Source organism: Exserohilum turcica (genome assembly GCF_000359705.1).
Source record: "Exserohilum turcica Et28A unplaced genomic scaffold SETTUscaffold_25, whole genome shotgun sequence".
In the NCBI taxonomy this organism is placed as follows: domain Eukaryota; kingdom Fungi; phylum Ascomycota; class Dothideomycetes; order Pleosporales; family Pleosporaceae; genus Exserohilum; species Exserohilum turcicum.
This window is the reverse complement of record NW_007360081.1, coordinates 154400-175371: the sequence shown is the minus strand read 5'-3', so window position 1 is coordinate 175371 and position 20972 is coordinate 154400. Positions and strand designations below refer to the sequence as shown.

General features: G+C 49.1%; 9 protein-coding genes across 9 annotated transcripts; 3 read left to right on the top strand and 6 right to left on the bottom strand.

Annotated features, from left to right (window-relative positions):
- Nucleotides 1-1302: 1302 nt before the first annotated feature.
- On the top strand, nucleotides 1303-1539 carry SETTUDRAFT_111434 (uncharacterized protein; the record flags this gene model as incomplete). The annotated part of the gene is made up of 1 exon (XM_008028484.1): nucleotides 1303-1539. A coding segment is annotated over one exon (237 nt), but the record flags the coding sequence as incomplete, so codon positions are not given.
- Nucleotides 1540-2217: 678 nt separating this feature from the next.
- Nucleotides 2218-3376, bottom strand: SETTUDRAFT_151991 (uncharacterized protein). Its single transcript, XM_008028483.1, has 2 exons — nucleotides 3250-3376; nucleotides 2218-3182 (listed from the first exon to the last, which is right to left on the bottom strand). Exons 1-2 carry the CDS (start codon nucleotides 3334-3336, stop codon nucleotides 2346-2348), a joined length of 924 nt encoding a protein of 307 aa, XP_008026674.1. The 5' UTR covers nucleotides 3337-3376; the 3' UTR covers nucleotides 2218-2345.
- Nucleotides 3377-4010: 634 nt separating this feature from the next.
- On the bottom strand, nucleotides 4011-4835 carry SETTUDRAFT_40135 (uncharacterized protein; the record flags this gene model as incomplete). Its single annotated transcript, XM_008028448.1, has 3 exons — nucleotides 4011-4498; nucleotides 4551-4743; nucleotides 4806-4835. 3 exons carry the CDS (start codon nucleotides 4833-4835, stop codon nucleotides 4011-4013), a joined length of 711 nt encoding a protein of 236 aa, XP_008026639.1.
- Nucleotides 4836-6503: 1668 nt separating this feature from the next.
- Nucleotides 6504-8153, top strand: SETTUDRAFT_47858 (uncharacterized protein; the record flags this gene model as incomplete). The annotated part of the gene is made up of 2 exons (XM_008028450.1): nucleotides 6504-7093; nucleotides 7152-8153. 2 exons carry the CDS (start codon nucleotides 6504-6506, stop codon nucleotides 8080-8082), a joined length of 1521 nt encoding a protein of 506 aa, XP_008026641.1. The 3' UTR covers nucleotides 8083-8153.
- Nucleotides 8154-8370: 217 nt separating this feature from the next.
- SETTUDRAFT_151985 (uncharacterized protein) lies at nucleotides 8371-9395 on the bottom strand (the record flags this gene model as incomplete). The annotated part of the gene is made up of 2 exons (XM_008028482.1): nucleotides 8962-9395; nucleotides 8371-8850 (listed from the first exon to the last, which is right to left on the bottom strand). The coding sequence occupies exons 1-2, from the start codon at nucleotides 9346-9348 to the stop codon at nucleotides 8371-8373; spliced, it is 867 nt and encodes a 288-aa protein (XP_008026673.1). The 5' UTR covers nucleotides 9349-9395.
- A 509-nt stretch (nucleotides 9396-9904) lies between these two features.
- Nucleotides 9905-10879, top strand: SETTUDRAFT_151982 (uncharacterized protein). The gene is made up of 2 exons (XM_008028481.1): nucleotides 9905-10191; nucleotides 10257-10879. Exons 1-2 carry the CDS (start codon nucleotides 9916-9918, stop codon nucleotides 10773-10775), a joined length of 795 nt encoding a protein of 264 aa, XP_008026672.1. The 5' UTR covers nucleotides 9905-9915; the 3' UTR covers nucleotides 10776-10879.
- Nucleotides 10880-11081: 202 nt separating this feature from the next.
- SETTUDRAFT_169634 (uncharacterized protein) lies at nucleotides 11082-12523 on the bottom strand. Its single transcript, XM_008028480.1, has one exon. It carries the CDS (start codon nucleotides 12503-12505, stop codon nucleotides 11138-11140), a length of 1368 nt encoding a protein of 455 aa, XP_008026671.1. The 5' UTR covers nucleotides 12506-12523; the 3' UTR covers nucleotides 11082-11137.
- A 701-nt stretch (nucleotides 12524-13224) lies between these two features.
- SETTUDRAFT_169633 (uncharacterized protein) lies at nucleotides 13225-15115 on the bottom strand. The gene is made up of 3 exons (XM_008028479.1): nucleotides 14227-15115; nucleotides 13535-14153; nucleotides 13225-13477 (listed from the first exon to the last, which is right to left on the bottom strand). The coding sequence occupies exons 1-3, from the start codon at nucleotides 15108-15110 to the stop codon at nucleotides 13235-13237; spliced, it is 1746 nt and encodes a 581-aa protein (XP_008026670.1). The 5' UTR covers nucleotides 15111-15115; the 3' UTR covers nucleotides 13225-13234.
- A 912-nt stretch (nucleotides 15116-16027) lies between these two features.
- SETTUDRAFT_169632 (uncharacterized protein) lies at nucleotides 16028-17154 on the bottom strand. The gene is made up of 3 exons (XM_008028478.1): nucleotides 17007-17154; nucleotides 16612-16945; nucleotides 16028-16553 (listed from the first exon to the last, which is right to left on the bottom strand). Exons 1-3 carry the CDS (start codon nucleotides 17100-17102, stop codon nucleotides 16096-16098), a joined length of 888 nt encoding a protein of 295 aa, XP_008026669.1. The 5' UTR covers nucleotides 17103-17154; the 3' UTR covers nucleotides 16028-16095.
- Between the last annotated feature and the right edge of the window lie 3818 nt (nucleotides 17155-20972).

Below are 20972 nucleotides of genomic sequence, written 5' to 3'. Positions count from 1 at the left end.
TAAAAAGGGTTGATGTCCATCGGTGGCTTCCTAAGTGCACATTCTCCTGCTTCATTCAATCCTCAAATTCCGGCATTCGCGGGTAAACATACGCCCCTGGAAGGGAGATAATAAGGACTATTCTTGCTGAATTTCTTGTGCTTGACAAAGTCTTTAGCCCGCCACTCCTATATTGCCTCATGGCTTCTGCATTGTCCGTTGACAGCAGATTCAGGGAAAGGCCCTGGCTGACCCTCAACCCAAATGTAGGTGTAAAGATCCAAGCTTGGATAGCATGTGAGAAATTACAATAGTATCAGAAAACAGTGGTCCATATGCGCCTCATGAAGCAGCGGCATGACAGGTTCCAGACCCGCCATGTAGTACTGATCGTAGTGAAGATACTTCCGAATCACATTCAAACAATAAATATTATGCTGCACATCCAGCGAAACAGCATACTTATCGTCACCAAATCTGAACTCAGGATCAATCTTAACTGTCTTTTCTCGGTCCCTGCCGAGCTTCAAGAGGTTCTCCTTGCTGATACTCCAAGACGATTCCTCGGAAAGTCTGTGCCATGCTTCGTCTGTCTCTGGTGACGGGAGGACCGCGAAATATGTTTCTGGGCACATAGAATAGAGTTCCATTGACAACATTTGCAGCTAAAGGCGGGCAGAAGTGCTAGAGTACTAGCTCTAATGATTAACTCAGTGAATGCCAGCTGATCAATCAGCATTCTTGCCATTGAAGCTTACCGAAATGAACGTTTCTACTCACTCTCCAGTAATCGGACGGCGCGTGTGTGAAGGAGATGCTTCCAAGAATGAGAAGAACAGATGAACAGTGGAAGAGCGGTGGGTTGATTTTCATGCGCCATTTAAGATTCAGGAGTTGAAGATTGACAAGGGCTGTATCTTGCAAAACCTTCTCATCATCATTACCCAAACATTTTGTTTATGTTTCAATAGAATAAGCCCACCTCCTTCTACTCTTACTTGATCTGCTCACCTTTTAGATAAAATGTTCTCTTTTGAATACACAAGTAAGTTGATGATTTTTCATCTTGTATGTATTAGATTCGGTGCACACGAGTGCGCCTGATCACTCAAAAGGAGCAGACTCTACGTATTTCACTCACTCCACTGCCTGGTACTGCATTACTCCATCTCGATATGATGATGGACTGAAAACTTTCAGAATCACATCAAAATGGCACTTTATCCTGAATATTACCAACAGCAAAAGGTTCAAAGGAGTAAACATACAGGTAAGATATGTAGCCCTCTAAGGAGATGATTAGAAATTTATTTTTGAGAGATAGACCATTGCATAAATCAGATCCGCCAACTTATCAAGTGTCATGGGGATGTCACGCCCATTCCCACTGAATACTATGCAGGATACGGAGGCAACTACATTGACGCAGATCAAGTTCACATGTGCCGTGATTCTGAATTCTTACTCCAATGGACGATACGCAGACACAATGGCAGCGAAGCTGTACATCCTAGGAACAGGGATGGGACGCCAAAGACATTGGATTTTGAAGAGCCATAGAAATATTTGATTGGTTCTCAAACGGATATGTCCATCAGAGAATCGATATGCTAAAAAGAAGCACACAGTCACCTTTCGTACATGCCATGGAGGGGGATAGGACATGTTAGTTCGTTTAGCCAGTCTTGCAGACCACAGCCCTATTTAAAGCCATACAGGCCCACACTGTTGAGTAGTGAGCGATTATTTTCTCTGTTATTGTGAGCATTGTTCCTATTCACCATGACCCGTCGATTCCGGTGAAGACGAACCTAGGAATTGAACATAATCCAGTATGACTTTTGGCGTGCTGTCAGAGGAGATATTTTATATAATATTCCCCCTAATCCTAAGCTCATCCTTGAAACTCTCTGAGATATGTGAACGATGATTTATTTTTCCATGCGGCCTATCGCACTTTCATCTCATTATTTGTTTCAAGTAACATCGCTTCTTAGTCATCAAGAAATCAATCAACGTCAATTGACACTTTGTAACGGTTCCGTAGGATAGACAAGACTATGGATAATACCAAATGTCTGGAGGAAATTGTAACCTGTGGAAGGCATTTAATAATGGCACTGAAATACCCATGAGTAGAGACCATGACTGAAGAAGAAACACCGTGTTTAGGTTAGGCTCAACGCATATTTTGGTTTTATCGCATGTTTACAGGCAGTCACTATTCACAGCTTTATACAACAGCTGCATTTTAGACACGAAGTTCAACGAATGAAATGCTTTCCTGTTCAGGGATTCTTTCTTATCATTATGATCTCAATAGACATGAATAAGCTGATTACTTGCTCAGAGGTTCCTAAGTGAATCTACTTTTTGGTGGCGTATGAGCCAGACTCGATGTCCTGAAGGAGAGGCGTGCCCTTTGGTTGCCAACCCAGCTTCTTCTGAGCCTTTGCTCCCGAAGCCCTATTCTCTGCCTTGAGGAACCACGCAATGTTTTCCCCAAATTTAGCAAAGGCCTCGTCGTAAGTGATATCCGAGGTTGGAACACCGGCTGCAGAATTGATAGCATTCAACAAGGCGCCCATGGTGACTTCGGTTTGCGATGCTGCATTGAACAAGTCGCCAGCCTCGCCCTTTTCGAGTGCCAGCAACAAAAGGCGGACGGCGTCATCTACATGCACGGCTGTGGTACGATTTCCGCCTCCGTTCACGGTAGGGATGCCGCCCATACCCTTTGCCATGCCCATGAAGCGCGCGATGCCGCTGCCACCACGACCATAGGTAAAGGGAGCCATACGGACGACCATGATACGAATGCCTCGCTCCTTGGCCTGGGCTCTGGCATGGTTCTCGGCTTGAATGCGCACATTGAGAGGACTGGGCTCTGGAGGAGATTCTTCGTTGGTCTCGTTTCCATTGGGGTCGGCTTGTGCGGACAGTGTGCCCGAAGTGGTGATGAGAGGCTTGTTGGTGCCAACCAGCCCATCGCACATGGCATCGACGGCGGCGTTATCGATGGGAAGTGCGTCCTCGTACTTGCCTTGGCCAAAGACATAGGCGGTAGCTAGATTGACGACTCCATCGGCCTCTTTGCTCTCCTCTCGGAGCACATCCAGCGAGGTCAGGTCGCCGCGGACGGGCTCAGCTCCCAAGGCGCGTAGTTTGGCGTCGCCTTCTTCATTGCGGGACAGAGCGTGCACCTGCATGTCGAGTGCATCGTCAGCTCATGTAAGACGGATACGGTACATATATCGCATGGCCACTCACCTTGTATCCGTCAGCGACGGCAAGCTCAACGAGAACACCGCCAATGTAGCCAGTGCCACCAGTAACAAATAGACGTCCAGGACTCATCTCTTGGTATCGTGTTGGGATTGGTATGGGGGCAAAGTTTAGTCAGAGACGGAGCATTTATGGCTGACTGGGAGGGATGAGAAGGAGTGCAGAGTGGCAGAGAGCTAGGCTGCAACGAGCAGCTCCCTTTGTGATTACGTGATGGCGCCCTTGCTCTTGCCATGCAGTGTAACACGGCGCTTCGCAAACGAAGGCCCGGGCTCCGACGCCCGACGGTGCCGACGACTTTTTAGGCTGAATCCTGCGGTGCATAGGAGCGGCGATAAGGGGCAGGTCGGGGATAAGCGTCGCCTTCGGGAAGTCCGGAGAGCGAGTGATATTAGAGAGACGCCTCGCAATCCTGCTCATGCGCGCTTATGTACGCCGCATACGCCTTCGGGTCAGATCAGTGACAGCGCATTCCCGCTGAGCTTCGTCGTGGTGAGCTTCCGAGCTTGTATCCTCTCGCTGGAATTTGCTCGTTGCCGCCTGTATTGACAGACTACCCTTGTGCTGCATCGTGCTTGCGTGAAGTCACGTGACAGTCCACGTTGTGAGGGGACATGATTTACAAGGCCAAAATAAGAGATTGAATGATAGTAGCATTAGTCTGATTTGGTAGATTGTCTGGTAAGAAGTGCTGCAAGAATATCAAGATCCAAAAGCAAAGCCCAAGAGTCAGTCCTATGTAGCTATCAAGGCGACTGAGCAGGTGGTGAAGCATCCACCAACATCTTCAACGTCTCCCCATCCTCCTCCAAAGCTGGTACCGGCACGTTCAAGAACCGCAACTCGCCCACTACATCCCTGAACTCTGGAATCACATGCACATCATGAAACCACTCCCATACTCTGGGGTATCGATCTCTCAGCATCGCATGCAACACAATGACACCAAACACCATGGTGCCCGCTGTGAACAAGTCTGCGACCGTAACCTCATCGCCGACTAGGTAGTTGCTATCCTGAAGGTGCGCCTCGAGCAGCTTAAAGTTGGCGTGCACCGCCGCCAGGCAATCTCGCGTGTTCTTGCGGACAGCAATAGGCAGACCCAGGAGCGGGAGGATGATGCCGCCAATCGCAGGGAGCAGGTCTGAGTTTGCGAGGGAAAGCCATTTGAGAATCGAGTAGTAATCTTTGCGAGAATTCCCCATGAGGGTGGATTCCGCATCTTGTGACGCAACTGTTGGAAGGGGTTATTGATGTGTCAAATAGGGGCAGGGCGGTTGGCACACTGTAGAGAAGAATGGCAACGCATTCGGTCAAGACAAATCCATCTGAACCAATAAAAAAAGGTACTTGGTTCAGTGGGTTGAGCATCTGCAGTTTCTCCTGATCCTTCTTGTTGTTTCGGTCGAGATAGACGACGTCTAGTTCAACATTGAGGGATTTTGCGACTGCGATGATCGCGAAAGATCGTGGATTTGGCTATCAGCTTGTCAATAAGCTTATATCATCTACATGGGGTGTGGTAAAATAATATCTTATACATTGCGTGTGTAAAGTGTGCCGAATGACATGATTGCTCTGCTGTTTGATGTAATTCATTCGCGGAGGGCCGAACTATATAAAGATTAAGAGACCATAGAGCTTGGACAAACGAACTGCTGTCAAAGGTAGATTGTTCTACATATGCACGTGAACCAAGATATCGGTGCTCGGGGTTGACACTTTCTTGGAGAGAATAACGACTCTTCCGAGTTTCATGGCCATGTAAACGAAGATAGGGTGCCTGGAGATACAATATCAGAGGGGATATTCCGGCTACAAAAACTGTGAATTAATCTTCTATCTAAAAGTCGGCCATGCGGTTTTTCTCTCGAAAAAAGGATGAAGTTCATGCCACATCAGTCTACTTAATCCCCGAGTCTCTAACTGTGAGACGCACCTTGAGCGAGTTCAAACACACATTACTTGATAGCACACCATTCACTTTCCTTGTGACTGACTTCAGAATCAACATTTCCATTCTCGGCTAGCTTGCTCAACACCTCGCCCGTCATGGGTTCAATCACCATCTAGCGCACCTCCTGGTTCAATGCGTCGCTATGCATGATGCTGACCAACTGCCTGAAGGTGACACTAACTTCCCTGCCGGGGATGCGAATCTGGGCCAAGTCGGGGCGCACCTATGTTTCACGCCGTCCATGTCTTCGCCTTGAGGATAGATCAACTTTGCTTTCAGATCTGGAATTATAATACCGTGCACGGGATGACCCATGTTGCGGTTGTGCGACTGCATCAGGCGCAGCGAATCAAGCCAAATACTAAGCTCCTCAAAGATTAAGTACGGTGCCGTGACGCAAGACATTGTCGCCCCTGAACATAGCCATTTCTTATTCGTGTACAACGCATGTATGGTCATCGGTATGGCCTAGCGCATGTGCTGCGCTCGGTATAGGGCCTTGAAAAGAAAGCACTTGAACATCCAGTATCGGCAGTTGATTTTTGGTGGGCTTGTTCTTGTATATGATATTTGAAGGTGGGGATGCATGGGTAAAGGATCTAGAACACGCCTAGTATAGTCGCAGTACTACTGTATAAGGGACACGTTCGAAAGTGTAATATTTGGATTTATAATGATGGCGGATATTAACGCTGCGTATTGTGAGAGTACTTGGCTGGCGTTAAGCAGCATCATCGAGAACCCGTCCCAACGATATGGGCATTGATTCCGTAAAGGGTAAATTTGCGGGCAGTTTAGCCCAGTACATGCATCACAATGAGGCTAAGAAACTCGACATCTGGAATAGCTGGGATGCGAGGGAGTGTGTTCCAAGATAGCCTCCAAAGGCAAAATTGTTCAGGGCGTTTTTGATTTGTATGCAACCGCTTATGTGCCTATCGGTATACCGTCCTTTCTTGTCGGAAGTGGGCGGCGGAGACGTATCGGGTGTGGCATGGGGAGCTATGTCAGAGCGCTGTAAAGATGATGTATCATTCTGGGGAGATGAGAGGCGGAGTATACTGGTGCATACAGGCCACCAAAAAATCATCGCGAACAAAAAGCAAGAGATCGGAGGTCAATACTTAGCAGGGACATGTCTCGGACAAGAGAACCGATGACTGTACCGATATCCGGGGCTCGGGGTATATGTGCGGCATATTTACAGTTGCAGCTTTTAAAGTGAATAGAGACCTCGCCTAACGAATTGTTCGACGGTATCAGTCGTACACAATTATTCCATATGGCTCCACACGCAATCACGATAGAGGCCACAGGCGATAGGCACGAGTTTGACGTTGAGGACTGGGTTCACACCTCTACCAGCAATGATCTGCCATACAGACATCCCAGTACCGGCATCGATATTCTCGTTGTTGGCGCTGGCATGGGTGGTCTAACGACAGCACTGGAATGTTGGCGGAAAGGACACAACGTCGTGGGGATCCTAGAACGCAATGAAGGCCCCCTTTACTCTGGAGATATCATCGTCATGTTGCCCTCAGCAGTTTCGGTGATGAGACATTGGCCTGCCATGCAACGCGACATGGACAACGAGCAAGTCGACGCGGCTGTGAGCTATGAGACGCACCGTGGCGAACACATCTACGGTCCCACGGTACTCTCGTACAATGACCCCGAGCACCGAAAAGAGCGCGAAGAGAAAGGCCACCGTCCGTTTGTTGCACCCGCACAAATTCGCAGCAAGTTCTATCGCATGCTATTGCGGCAGGTTGCTCGTCTAGGCTTCACTGTTGAATACGGCAAGGCGGTTCGCGAATACTTTGAGGACGAGAAGAGCGGAAAGGGAGGAGTGATACTCCAAGACGGACTGTACGTATGCAGTAGCTTCCTGCAGACTTCTCACTGACCATGAACTCGCTGCAATCAGGGTGCGGCTAGCAGACATAGTAGTTGCGGCCGACGGGCTGAGGTCACGCTCTGAACTGCTCATCCATGGTCGACATTCAGCGCCCCGTTCCAGTGGCATGTCCATTTACCGCACTGCGTATGCAAAAGAGGTGGCAATGCGGGATCCAGTGGTGCGGGAGCGGTGGGGTAACAAGCCCCCTGTATGGGAATACTGGCTGGGACCTGGTATGTACATTGGTATCTTCATCTCAGACGAAATCGTCTCGTGGGGATTCACGCCGCTCGACGCCCAAGGTGAAGCGACGGAATCGTGGGAACCGGATACCGACCCTGAAGATATAGTCAAGGAGATGCTCAAGGTACCGGATTGGGATCCTGCCATCCTTGCCTTGGTACGTACTGCGCCACGCGGCGTGGTCCACTGGCCTCTGCTCTGGAGAGACCTTAAGCGCGATTGGGTTTCCAAAGGCGGCCGCGTGGTGCAGGTCGGTGATAGCGCGCACAGCTTCACGCCCACGTCTGGCAACGGTGCGACACAGGCCCTCGAAGACGCGGTCACTCTTGCAGCTTGCCTTGAGCTAGCCGGTCGTGATCGCTTGTCTACAGGCACCAAAGTCTACAATCTGCTCCGCTATGAGCGCGTCAGTTGTGCCCAGAAGATGACGTTTGTGAACGCACAGCTGAAGACGGCCACGGACTGGGACGCCATCGCCGAAGACCCTTCGAGGGTGCGTACGCGCTTCCCGAAATGGATCTTTAGTCACGATCCGGAAGCGTATGCCTACGAAAAGTTTGGTCAGGCGTTCGCACACATTGTAGCCGGCGACAAATTCACCAACTCCAATTTGCCGCCAGGTCATACTTTTGTGCCATGGACTCTGGACGAGGTGGCGGCCTCAATGAAGATGGGAAGACGGGTAGAGGATCTTCTAGACGGAGACTGGTCGTAAGGAGAATCTCTACTCAGGTAGGTCAGTTGAGCTAGCTATTTCGTTATTCAGATTGAATCTTATGCAATTTCAATACACAATACAAGCGCGCTGCAAAATGATGATTCATCTGTGAAATACGCATGACAAAGTAAAAGGTTTATACTAAAGTGAAGGCTGAAATGTTGATTCGCTCTATGTATATTAGGATAACCTTGTGTACAATCGTATTCTGACTCGCCTCTCACAGGCCACACTCTCTGACATGCAGCACATTTTCTCCTACCCCGTGATTCACCATGAGGCGACTCAAGCAGTCTGGAAGTTCTTGGAAACACCTGGCTGAATCGTCTCAATCTCCTTGAGGACTTCAGCCGTGATGCGCTCCTGCGCCTCCTTACCCGCGGCATCTGTCACGAGCGGACTTGGCTCTTCGATCATGCAGTCACTCAGATACTTGCCGTGCGTGTCCATACCCGATGCACCAGCATGCACCAGTGTCCTACTGCCCACCTCGGTCGAGCGTGCCACGATCAGCCTAAAGAACCAAAACCCCCAGCTTGTGGCCTCACGCGCCAGCTCGGACCAGCACAAGCCCGGGTTGACAATGTTGATGGTCACGGGAAATTCGCTGGCCGGATGGTGGTCGGCAACGGCGCGCACGATGAACAGCTGGATGAGCTTGGACACGGGATACTGCTGTGACCAGTACTTCTTGCAAGTCTCTGGATCAGACAGCGTAGCCAGGATTTGACCGTCAGGGGCGGAGCGCTGGGGAAAGGTCGTGTGCTCGTAGGCGGCCGACCCCGTGATGGCGAAGGTGGGCCGCGTGTTGAACCGGGCAGCCGTTTCACGCATCTTGGGCATCATGTTGGCCATGAGCAGCGTTGTGGCGATGACGTTGACGGCTATGCCTTCTTCGTGCCCGTTGACTTGATGGTACTCGGCGCGAACCACGCCGGCGTTGGCAATGAAGATGTCGATACGCTCGAGCTCGGCCTCGGCGCGCTTGGCGAACGACTTGACGCTGGTGTAGTCGCCCATGTCGAGTTTCCAGACTTGGGTGTCCTTGTGTCCCGTCGTACGCACAATGTCCTCCTTGGCCTCCTGGCCCTTGTCGACACTGCGCACGGCGAGAATGAGCTTTCTGGCACCCATGCGGGCGTAGTGCCGCGCTGCTTCCTTTCCCAGGCCGACATTGCTGCCCGTGACGATGACAGTCTTTCCGCTGAAGTTGCCCTTGGGATAGATGGGCGTCCTGAAAAACTGGCTGTATAGGAAGCCCATGGCTTGGAGGGTGGGGGTGGTGAGGGTGAGGGGGTGAAGGATGCAGCCAAGTAGACGACGACGAGGAGCAAGAAGACGTGGCGGATCAGATCAGGGAAGAAGCCTCGGTCGACGTGTTTGCACAGGCAGCCACTCCCTTGATATGCAACATGTCTCTGGACTGCCTTGCCGAAGCAGCGGGGCCATGCAAGGCGTGGGTGAATTGGGGGCTAGCCTCGCGTCGTATGTCGGGTAGTCCCTTGCGGAGATAGCGGAGTTAGCAATTGCCTCTAACCTCGTTTCGTATTCAGCCCGGGTGAAATGGCCCCCCCTGGTCGCTGTGTATTACAAGCACACGACCAATTGCATTGCCACGCCCACGGCACAATGCTTACTCGATACACACATACAGCCCCGCGGTGCGACATGTGAATCCCGACCCGAGTCGAGGCGCCTTCGCCCCGACCCGAGCTGCGAGCGCGCGCCATAGGGCCATGCAAACCACATGCCGACGCATACTTAGCACATATGAAAAGTGCAACGCTACCCTAGCATCGTTCCATTCCAGTCTGCGAGGATCAATACACGATGCCTACCTATGCCATCCTCGGCTCCACGGGCAACTGTGGCACCGCCTTGATCCAGAACCTCCTCAGATCACCTGACAACAAAATCCATGCCTACTGCCGCAATGTTGCAAAACTGCACAGATTGATTCCCGAGGTCATTGAAAACAAAAATGTCCAAGTCTTTGCCGGGAGCATCACCGATGTCGACCTCATGGAAGAGTGTGTGCGCGGCACCGACGCCATCTTCATGGTGGCCACGACCAACGACAACCTTCCTGGATGTTGTGTCAGCCAGGTAACATGAAATTACCCTACATGCCACATGCAATCTTGAACTGACGCATGCACTACACAATCCAGGATAGTGCCGCCACAGCCATTGCCGCACTGAAGAACATCAAGGCGAAAGCATTGCCTGGCTACAAGCTGCCTACACTTGTCCTTCTCAGCTCGGCCACGCTTGATCCCTACCTGAGCCGCAACATGCCCTCGTGGTTTCGCCCAATCATGCGCACCGCTGCATCCCATGTCTACGGAGACCTGATACTTGCCGAAAAGATGATGCGTGCCGAGTCGTCGTGGCTGCCCTCCATCTTCATCAAGCCTGCTGGTCTTTCTCCCGACATTTCACGAGGGCACCGCTTGACACTAGACGAGGAAGAAAGCTTTATCAGCTACCTCGACCTCTCGGCAGGCATGATAGAGGCTGTGCAGGATCCCGAGGGCCGCTATCATGCGAGGAATGTTGGCGTCGTCAATGCAAAGAGAGGTGTTGGCGCCAGGTTCCCATCAGGTACCCCCATGTGTATCTTGATGGGATTGATGAGGCACTTCTTCCCATGGATGCATCCTTATTTGCCCAGTACTGGTCCTACTTAGAAATACATTTCAATTTTTCTTGTTCAAGTGGAAGCGGGTATCAAAAGATAATAATGGTCCTTGAATTAAACATGCTCATACTTGCTATCTGGTTCACAAACTCCACCTACAAATTCATCAGGGTTAACAATTGCAAAACTTGAAATAAACGGTTTGCAACTTCATGGTATTCCTCAGTACATTTACATGATCCACAATGCATAGTCGCAGACTTTTCTACTGTAATGCTTCGACAAAATGTTTTTGACTTTCTTGGCTTCAGGGGTTATCATTACCAATTATGAGCAACGCATGAGCAACGTATGAGCAACTTTCGTTCAACATTCATCTATCTGCTTAGCTTACTAAAAGTCACGTGAAAACTACGGGGCAGCCAAGTCCGGCCTGTTCCAAGGCTGATCAAATCCAGTGAACGGCACCCACTTGAGATCCGAAGGCCGGCCTTCGGTTGTATCCTGACACATTCTCGCCAGCCTCAGCCACATGTCTCCTTGCATTGGAAAATATTCCTTGTACTCTCCCTGTTCAAACTCCTTCGCAGAGTCTTCTCCGTTCTTCAGAGCACGTATGAACTTGGCCGCGTGCCCATCGTCATGCTCCTTGATGACCCTGTCGAAAAGCCCATCCCAGTCGAGCCCATCGCTGTGGGGAGACGAGTATGTCGAGATAGCGCTGCCGTCGAGTACTGCAGATCCTGAAACGGCGTACCAGGCCAGGTCCAGACGTGCTTTCCATTCAACAAGACGCACGCGGTCCTCGAGTTTGATCCAGTCTTGCTTGTTGAAGACGGAAAAGAATATGCTGCTAGTAACACAGTGCATATAGAAGAAATCAATCTTGATCCTACGATTGGGCTTGCTCTTGTCCTGCGCAGCTCCTGCAAAGTACGCACACGTACTGATCATCTCTGCCGTCCGCCGCTCGAGATCCTTCTCATCGCTCTTGATGCGAAACTGCGCCGCCAGACTAGCCATCGCTTCGCCTGCGCGGCCGACAATGCCGTCGCGCATTTTGTTGCCGAAATCAGTCCATTTGGGTGCGTTACGAATGGCGTCGGTTGCGCGCACCTCGTGTACCAACTCCAGCATCGACTTGGGCTTTCGTGCTGGGTACGAAATGGCGGCCTCCTCTTCAGCATTTTTGAAGAGCGTGCTAATTCTCGCGTCGTCGTGGGCTGCGGCCTGGGCCAGTGCTTCCGCGACAATGGCTGGTTGCTGGAACTCGACGCCGAGACCGAGGTGGATGATGGGGTGGTAGGCGCCTTCATACATGCGTGCAAGGATAAGGTCAGACAGTTTGCTACGTGCTAGGACGTATTGCTGTATGACCTCTTTCCAGCCCTTTTCTCTGATCTCGCCTTTGAAGAATTCGAGATACGTGTGGTACTGATGAACCTGTCCAACAATCGAATCATAGAGGGCATCAGATCCGTCGCTCTTTCTCAAAGTCTCCAATAACTCGTCATCCACTGAAGGCATTACACGCTGGATCGGTACACCATCTTCATATCTCGCTTTCAATTCTTCTGGGCCAGCGCCCAGGGCCAGCACGGTAAGAAGGCTGTGGACAATATGGTTATGGCCGGCCGTGTCGCGGAAGAACATGTGCCATTCTTCGTGATTCTTTTGGAGCAGTTCGTTGCATGCCTCAAGCGATTCCTTGGTGACCTCCCCTGATGCTTTGATGAGCCCAACGTGGGAGGGTGAAAGTTGAATCGCGGCAGTTTCCATTTTTCTTGCTGGGTTTGTTCAATGAGTATTCAAAGGTGGGGACCCCAAAAGAAGTAACTTTGATCTCCAGTTGGCTTTATAGCCACCTTCACTTCGCAATGGGCGTCTGCGGTCGTCTGGTAAGCATCGGGACACTATTTGGGAATTCGGAGCCCGATAGGCCGAAAAATCACATGTTCACGGTGCAGGGTCTGGCCAGAAGATTCTAAAGTGATGTTGGGGTAGCACAGGCGTATTAGTGCTTAGGCTGTAAGAGAAAAAAACGAAGATGAATGCGTAACAACAACTGATCATCATCTTCACCGCATCACCGACACAGGGCGTTTTCGCGGGTCATTTGAGTCATTCTACTAAAAAAAAACATGTTTCGGCAATAATGGACCGAGATTGGAATACGGGGTGCGTCTGCGGTTGATGTATGTCAAGGCTCTAGTCGTGCCCTAGCCAGATATCTCTGTACTATATACTCTACACAATTTTTGTAAACTTTTACGGTAGTAGAACCCAATTGAGCTTTTCAATCTACCCTTCTTCTTCTGCGTCATGCGAAATAATATTAGCAGAGTAGATTTAGAAAAGGTTCAAACAAGAAAGACGTTGATTATACACATCTGTGTATGCGGTCTTGACACTTTCAAACGCAGTCTAAAACGCTTCGTGGAAACAGTGCACATCTCTTAGTATTTAGTCAATCTATATCCTCTCAAACATCATACAGCTAGTCTCGCTTTATTTCAAGTATCTCAAGACAGCATCTTGCAGGTCAGACTTGACGATCTTGTGCGTCGCGTTGACTGGAAAGTCAACAAATTCCAATTGCTTGAGACACACGACCCCTCCAAGGACATAGTCTTCTCCCAGGGCTGTTCTTACATGCTGTTTGATTTGTTCCGCAGTAGTGTTTTTGAAAGACGGGACCACCGCAATCGGCTCGGTACCTAAAACTGGGTGGGGCACTGGCACCACAACGGCCTAATATGATGGTCAATATGTTGACGAGACAACGGATCCACACAAGAATCAACTTACCTGAGACTGAGTAAAATTGGCAATGCAACTCTCAATAACAGCGGGTGCTATTGTGATGCCTGCGCGCTGGATCATATCCTTCCGTCTACCCACGATGAATACCAGTCCATTGTCGGCAATCATTGCCATATCACAGGTATTGAACCACCTCCCTTTCTTGTCGTTGTAAAATACGTCTTCGGAGTAACCTCCGAGATAAGATCTAATAATGCTGGGACAGGAAATGTGAAGCTCTCCAAGTTCGCCTCGTTTTACCACAGCATCACCCTTGATGGAACGGAGTCGTATCTTCGCACCGGAAGCCACCACGCCAACTGGACAAATTTGACCTCCAAGAAACGGGATATCCTTTGGATGAGTGTCAAGGAATGGCCAAGTAAATACACCGGGCCCTTCGGTCATGCCCTGGTTCACGCATACTTGCGCCTGTGGGAACAGTGCTGCGCACTTGACCAGGACTTCTTTTGTAACTGCATCACCGCCGATCTGAATTCTTTTCACACACGACAGGTCGAGAGAAAGTGTGGCAAGCGCAATGGCAAATTCGTGCACCATTGGTGGGGTCAGCACAAGGAAGCTCGCGCCAACTTGGTCTATGGCCTTGATCGCATCCTGCACGCTGCATATCGCACCTGAATGTCAGTAAGAATGCTTCATTTTAAGCAAATGTACACGTGTAATTTTGCACCTACCTGAAAGACTGTCCTGTAAGGACTACTGCACCACCTGCCCGCCAGGTTTGGAGAGTTTGTGCCGGCGCGATGCCCCGCGAGTTGTGTGGCTGCATGAGTGCATATTGGGCCGCTCCAGAATCCGAATCAATGAGCCATTCTTGCGAGTGTAGAGCATGCGAAATGGCAGTCACACTCTGCGGACATCCCTTTGGAATACCCGATGTGCCTGACGTAAACATGATTGAATTGATGCGATTCATATCATGGCGTCGCGCTCCCGAAACAATCGATGCATGGTCCGAAAAGCCCTGGGAACTCGCATGCATGGCCACCGCAACGATGTTTTTCCATCCTGTAGATAGACCAGCTGAATCTGCTAGACAAATTCGTACCGGCACGGGGAGTCCAAGTTCTGATATGGCTACATCGACAGCCTTTCCACTGTATGAGTCGGGCGCTACAACCAGCTGAGGCCTTATCATTTGGATTGTCTGCTTGAGTAATGTGAAGCCGGAGATGTCCAGGAGGCCTGGATCAAGGTTCACATAGGTGATGCGCAACAGTATGCAGGCCCAAAGCAGAATAGCATACTCAGCACCGTTTGGGATGAGCATGATCATATTTGTGTTTGGTTGGACACCAACCGCGAGTAGACCCGTGGCAACCTTCAAGGCAGTGCGATGAAGTTGTGTGTATGTGAGTGTGAAAGTAGCATTTTCCCCTTGTTGAGCGGGGCTGCGAGGACGACTGTGTTGGACTGCGTCGGGTGAGAGTGGTCGGCCTTGGTCTCTACTCCATAGCTTTGGCGTTGCAAACTGACATTGAAGTCGATTGTTCTCATTTTCTTCGGTTGCTGCAGAACAGGCAGCAACCAAGTTTTGAATGCTGGCTGACTGTTTCATCAAGCAGACTACTGCTGGACCATGGGGGTTTCTCTTCAATCCGCGCTCGACGTGTTCAAAGACGGACAACTGAGGCCATGTCTTGCCCTCGATTTCGGCAAGAGTCTCGTCATCTTCAGGTAGCAGATGGGTTTCCTGCCATACCTTCCTCGAACGAGACCATGAGGACAGATAACGAAATGCAAGGATCATAGCGCATATGGCCAGCAAAGAATATCCCATCGCCATCGCAAAGAGGAATATGGAATGATAGTTTTTGAACTTGATCTGCAGCAGGTTGCAAAATCTTTAGGATGACAAAAGAGGCCGACAGGAGACCGTATCCTGTTAGTTACAAAGGTATGGCCGTCATCCTAAACCTTGCCCGGCCGCCCAGTGTGCCTTTCTTGAAGCCAGCATTGATGCGTGAGAGGAAGTGGAGGATTACATAATACATGCATCCCTTACTGGCCGATAGGATGTGTGAATGATCCGCTGCTCCGCCATGCTCAAAGGGCGGAAGTCGGGCCTCGGGGCTTGGCGCGGGAGTCGGGGGTCGGGAGTGGAGAAAGATTGGTACTGCACATGTGCTTCTATTGGCTTGTACTTATTTCGCCCCCCGACTTGAGCTGAGTCATGAGCAAAGCACACGGTCGCAATGGAGAGTGATTAATCAGCACATTGTGTAAGCTACTGCAATAAGCCACAGCCAATCAGATCGCACCCGTTTCTGGATGCTCTTTGCAGTGTTGGCTCTATCAAGTACCGGACTAAAATGCGCAGCTGGCATGTATCGTGCTGAGAACAAAGTAGCAAGGCACAGCTGCAATTTGCTGCCGCGAGCCATATCAGATAATGATGACTCCTTGTCAAGATTGATTCATTCTCTACCACAATCTATGTGGTTGTCCGATTTCACATGAAAAGGTAAGCTTCTGACGAGTGTCTCCTCTCTGGATGCCCACAGTCCGTTGTAATTCGAAATGTACAGTCTTTCTTGGCCCTTCTAGTGCCATAGTGTAGCGACAATACCGATAATGGCCCCAATCAGAGGAAAGGTAGACCTCACAGCATGCATGGAAGCCCACCACACAACCAGCTCTTCAGCCTCCTTGAGCTCTATCGCTTTGACGCCCGCATGTTCTGCTGGCTTCGCTGTCCTCGTAACCGATTCCAAATGGAATAACTTGTCGTTTGTAGGCTTCATGATGAGTAATGTGAACGGGATGATGCTCACAGTCACGAGGCCGGCAAGTGCAAGCAGACGCCATGACTTTGGCCTCTCAGCTGTGCGCCTTTGGAAGCATGCAAAAGTGTACAATAAAAATGTCCCAATAGCTATACCGGGAATCAATTGGTTCCCATAGTGATAGACGCGTGTCCATTGATGGAAGAGCTGGTTAGCGTCGGTCTTAGTTTCAACGAGAACGGGAATCGCTATAATTGATAGTGACACCATAAAGCCTGCATCATAAAAGTAAGATTGAATCCTATACTCGGTAGCGGATCGGAGTGAGAATACCTGAGAGAAAAGACCCCACTATGACTGCAGCGGCTTGCAGCTTTGTTGTGGTTGTTGCTTCAGAAAGATTATCTGCTGCAACGTCCTCTACCAGCTTTCCATGCTCGATAAAATCCGTGACCCATCCAATCGTCATCATGCTCCTCTGCGTATCCGCAAAATTGACATGATCGCCTGCAATTTGCTTTCGGTACCAAGGATCTTGCCTCATTCGCTTGTAATCATCAATGCTTTTGAACGTCACTTGACTGAAACAATCGAATTCGGCCAAATTGATCATGTGATCATCGAAGAGCTGTCGCATAAGATTCCGAGTCTCCGTTGTATTATGAAGCTATTGGGTATTCCTTTAGTCCAGAAGTCCAGCCTCTAGTAACTCTCGTCGGATTCCTCACCATTTTCCATTGCACGATTCCATATTTTACCATCAATCCTTTTGTCATTGGTCCAGAAACTTGAGTCATATGACGTCGATAGTCTTCCTCGCTCATGCCAGGACGGCGGTATCCGCAAATGGTGAGGCAGAGGAGTTGGCCATTAGCGCCTCCTTTGGGTGGAGCTGGCAGGTTGTGTTTGTTAGACATGACGTGAAATAGCAGATGATGGTATTGTTGTTCCTGAAAATGAATATAAGCACATATCGGAGGCGGACCAGATTTATGTATCAACGTGCACCACATCCCCGAGCCCCGAGCTTGTACTAAATTCTCCGTCACTACTCCGACCGATCTGATTACCTGTTTGCACGCCGTTTTGCTGCAGGGACACATGGTCCACGGACTGTCCGACACCCAAATAATGCATTAAAGCAGTCGTCATCGTCTCTCTTGACTCTACACACAATGGGCGGCATGAAATTTCGATAAACACATTGCAACAAATTCTCGTCACTTCTCCAGAAGCCGACACAATTATATTCTTTGGAGAGTGCTATGAGGAACAAGTCAAAGATAGTGATAGAAAAGGAACCATCACCCAATCTGGTCCCTAGTCCACGATAAACCACAATTGCGACAAACCGTGATATCCCTCTAACCACACACGCAGGTCTCAAGCAGTCGGGTACTCGAGGAATAAACTTCCACTCACTAACCCACTCAGCTGCTTACAAAGTTTCTCAGCAATCACTAAGCTTATGAGTGAGCCGACCCTGAGATTGGCAAAGTGCGCATCGTTAGTAAGATTTGCCAGCGAGTATGTGCAAAGCTTTGTTGCTTTTGCTGTCAGAATCGGCTACCTTGGACGCCTCTGTTTTCAAGTTCACGACCTTTGGCTTTCCTGAAACGTATCACGCTGGAGGGACTGCGGAGATAAAAGTCAGAGATTCTACCGGTCCTAGCATCGAGGTTGTGTGCTTGGTAATTGATTGATCACGTCTCGAGGCAGGTTGGAGAGGGCAGCAGAAGCGACCGAGGAGTCTTACAAACGTCTGGTGTGGAAAAGAAGCGACTAGGAAGCATACGCTGACACGAGTGAAATATGAAGTGTTTACCAAGTCAATGATCTCATTATTCTAGGCAACGTATAAATTGTCAAGAGATGTGGTGCCATATTCCGGAGCAGGAACCATTTTGATGTAAGAACAGTACTTGGCCCTAGGAACAAGCAGCTTCGCCAAGCGAATGGATTGCTAGACTAGCGCATCGCAGAAAATGGATTTGCTATCCATAGCCTCGTTGATATTGCAAACAAAGCCGGAGCATACGCGATACTATCGATATAACAGGGTGGCAATCTCCATGATCTACCATTTTCGGTAGACAGTGTCATATCGGCGCATGCTTCGAAATCGTACAGGACGACTGAAGTTATGGCTCGGTACTTATCTTAGTATCAACCTAGTCATTCATAAAGAGGAGATATAACATGCTACGGCTGACGCGATTAGCGGCCTCTGAACTTGTAAGTTGTTCAAATTGGCTAATGCGTGCTTATATCAGGTCTTTGGGAGGAGCGCAAGAAGCCAACCATTCCGTAGCCGGGGCGAAGACCAGGGTCGCTTCTGCAAACGGTTCATCAGATCTTACTCACTTGGTTAGAATTTACATTATATCAAGTCATCTGAACGAAATGGGAGGTTATGTCCATACTAGCAACCTCCACTTATATGAGTTATGGAGTTTCCATGTTGCTGTTCGCCACGAGACCCTTATAAATCTCCAGGGTGGTGATCGCACTCTTTACATAGCTTTCACTGCTTCCTGGTGTCATTCTGTTAAATATTTATTTCAGTAGATTATATAATCTATATGGCTGGATAGACTAGGCGCTATGTTAGCTTGAGAAGACTTAGGTCATGTGGCAACGTACTGAGGTGACCATGCCACATCCGTTGATTTTGTGATCCTATCCAGCAACTCGCAAATCAGAATATGCTAAATCGTATCTTACAATGATAGCACCCGGGTGGTTCGTTGAATGTTTACTTGATGAGGCGCGCTGAACAGTGGAGGTGCTGAGGCTGGACACGCTCGCCGACTCCTCCATTTTTGCCGTGCTTGAACGCGTTCGCTCACCCTCATAGTGGGTGTTTCCTTTTCCGAGCGCCTAGTCCTCATTTTATTTTCATCCCTCTTCAGAGAGTGTGACAATACACTCGGTGGCGCAAATGTAGATTCCACCAAACCAACATAGACAGAGTGGGGTCTGATCTCAATCTAAACCGTGCTGTAACCTATCGTGTCAATCCTTTTAGCGATTTTTAGAGCCTCTACGAAATTGACTGACTCACTGGTGGCTCGAATCGCGTATGTACCACTTACTGTCTTGTCGTCAACGACGACATTTTTTCCAGAAAAGGCGAGATAACCGGAACTGTTTGGTGCCTGGAGAAGAACCTCTCTTTTCGCGGTACCCTGAACTCATGAAGAATTCTGCGAGGCGACACATTTAAAAAAAAATGCATTAAAGAGACTTGTTGCATCGATAAAGCAGCCGTATGGGGTCTTCGATGCACGTGAGGCCCTTGCTCGAGCAACTGCCAAAACTTGTTCGTGTCAGAGCCTCCTCCAGGCATCCTGCAAGACATTCCCACAATAACTATCTTCGGGTGTATCGAGTATCTACTATCTGCGTTCTGTCCAAAATCGACGGAATCTGCAGAAGTAGCGTTTGCTGTGCATGTACACTCCTCGCTCCTCAACGGGCACCTCCAGTCTCAAAATCTTTCTCAGAGTCTCAGAGAGATCTTCAAAGAGAAGCGACCTCCGAATGTGGGAATTTGAATGCCACACTGAGGGTTCTCTTGTAAATGCTGGGCTACGCCTCGAACAACCGTGCACCATTGTATTGCCTGCGTATGAATCCGGCGAAGAATTCGTTTGACAAGCTCTCATGCAGGTTCTACGTGAAAGATTCTCCAGAGCTGGTTGAAAATACGGCATCCAGAGTGGCATACGGAGAGCCAATGCTTTCTAAGGAAGGTGTTAAAACAATCTGCCAAACTTAGGTCCCAGTGTATGTATCTAGGGCATGACAGCCCTAAATACATTGGTAGGGCGACCGATCCCAAGTTATGGAAGAAGAAATTTGTGTGGGAAAGCGTCTTCAGCTGTGCTGATAGTTCACATATCGTCACAGCCAATGCAATATAGACACTGATGAAGATTTTGACAGTCCTGGGAGTTCTCTAATGGGGTAGTCAGGATAGGAATTCAGGGCTCTCGTTGTAGAATTTTATCATTTATTATTATTATTATTATTATTCTAGTTTAACGTCATTTTTCAGCCTAAAGGGCTATATAAGACGTGTAGGGTTTTTAGGCCTACAAGTATCTAAGTAGGTTGTTTCTAGCTACGATATTTAGGAGGGGTTTTAACTAGATGAAGGTGAGGCTCATAGCCTATTAGTTGGTAGGTAGGGGGTAGGATAGGGTGGGGGAGGTGTATGGCTACCTGTTACAGGTATTACTCCTCGTTTTCTGTGTTTCCCTTGTACCAGGCTTGTGTTCCAGCCTTTGTTTCTTAAATAAAGGTAATAGTTGCTTCTATACCCTCTTTTGTTTAAAAGAGGATAGGTAGTAATAGATTGCCTTTGCAGGCTTCTCTTAGTCCTTTCCTTTTCTCTCTATATAGATTACATCTAAATAGAATATGAGGTAGGTCTTGTATAGACCTATAGTTGCAGGGGCAACTATTAGAATCCACTTTCCCTCTCTTATATAGGTAGTCCCTTAAGTAACAGTGCCCTAGTTTAAGTTGGTAGAAAGCGCTAGAAATCTCTCTTCTAGTATTGCTAGGAATAGCGATTTGCTTTCTTATCTTCCACTTGTATTTTGCTGCGTACGTTTGTGGATTCTTGCTAGTGGCTTTTTCTATACTGTTCAAGTTGGCTAGCCATTCTCTCTCTCCTAGCTGCTTAA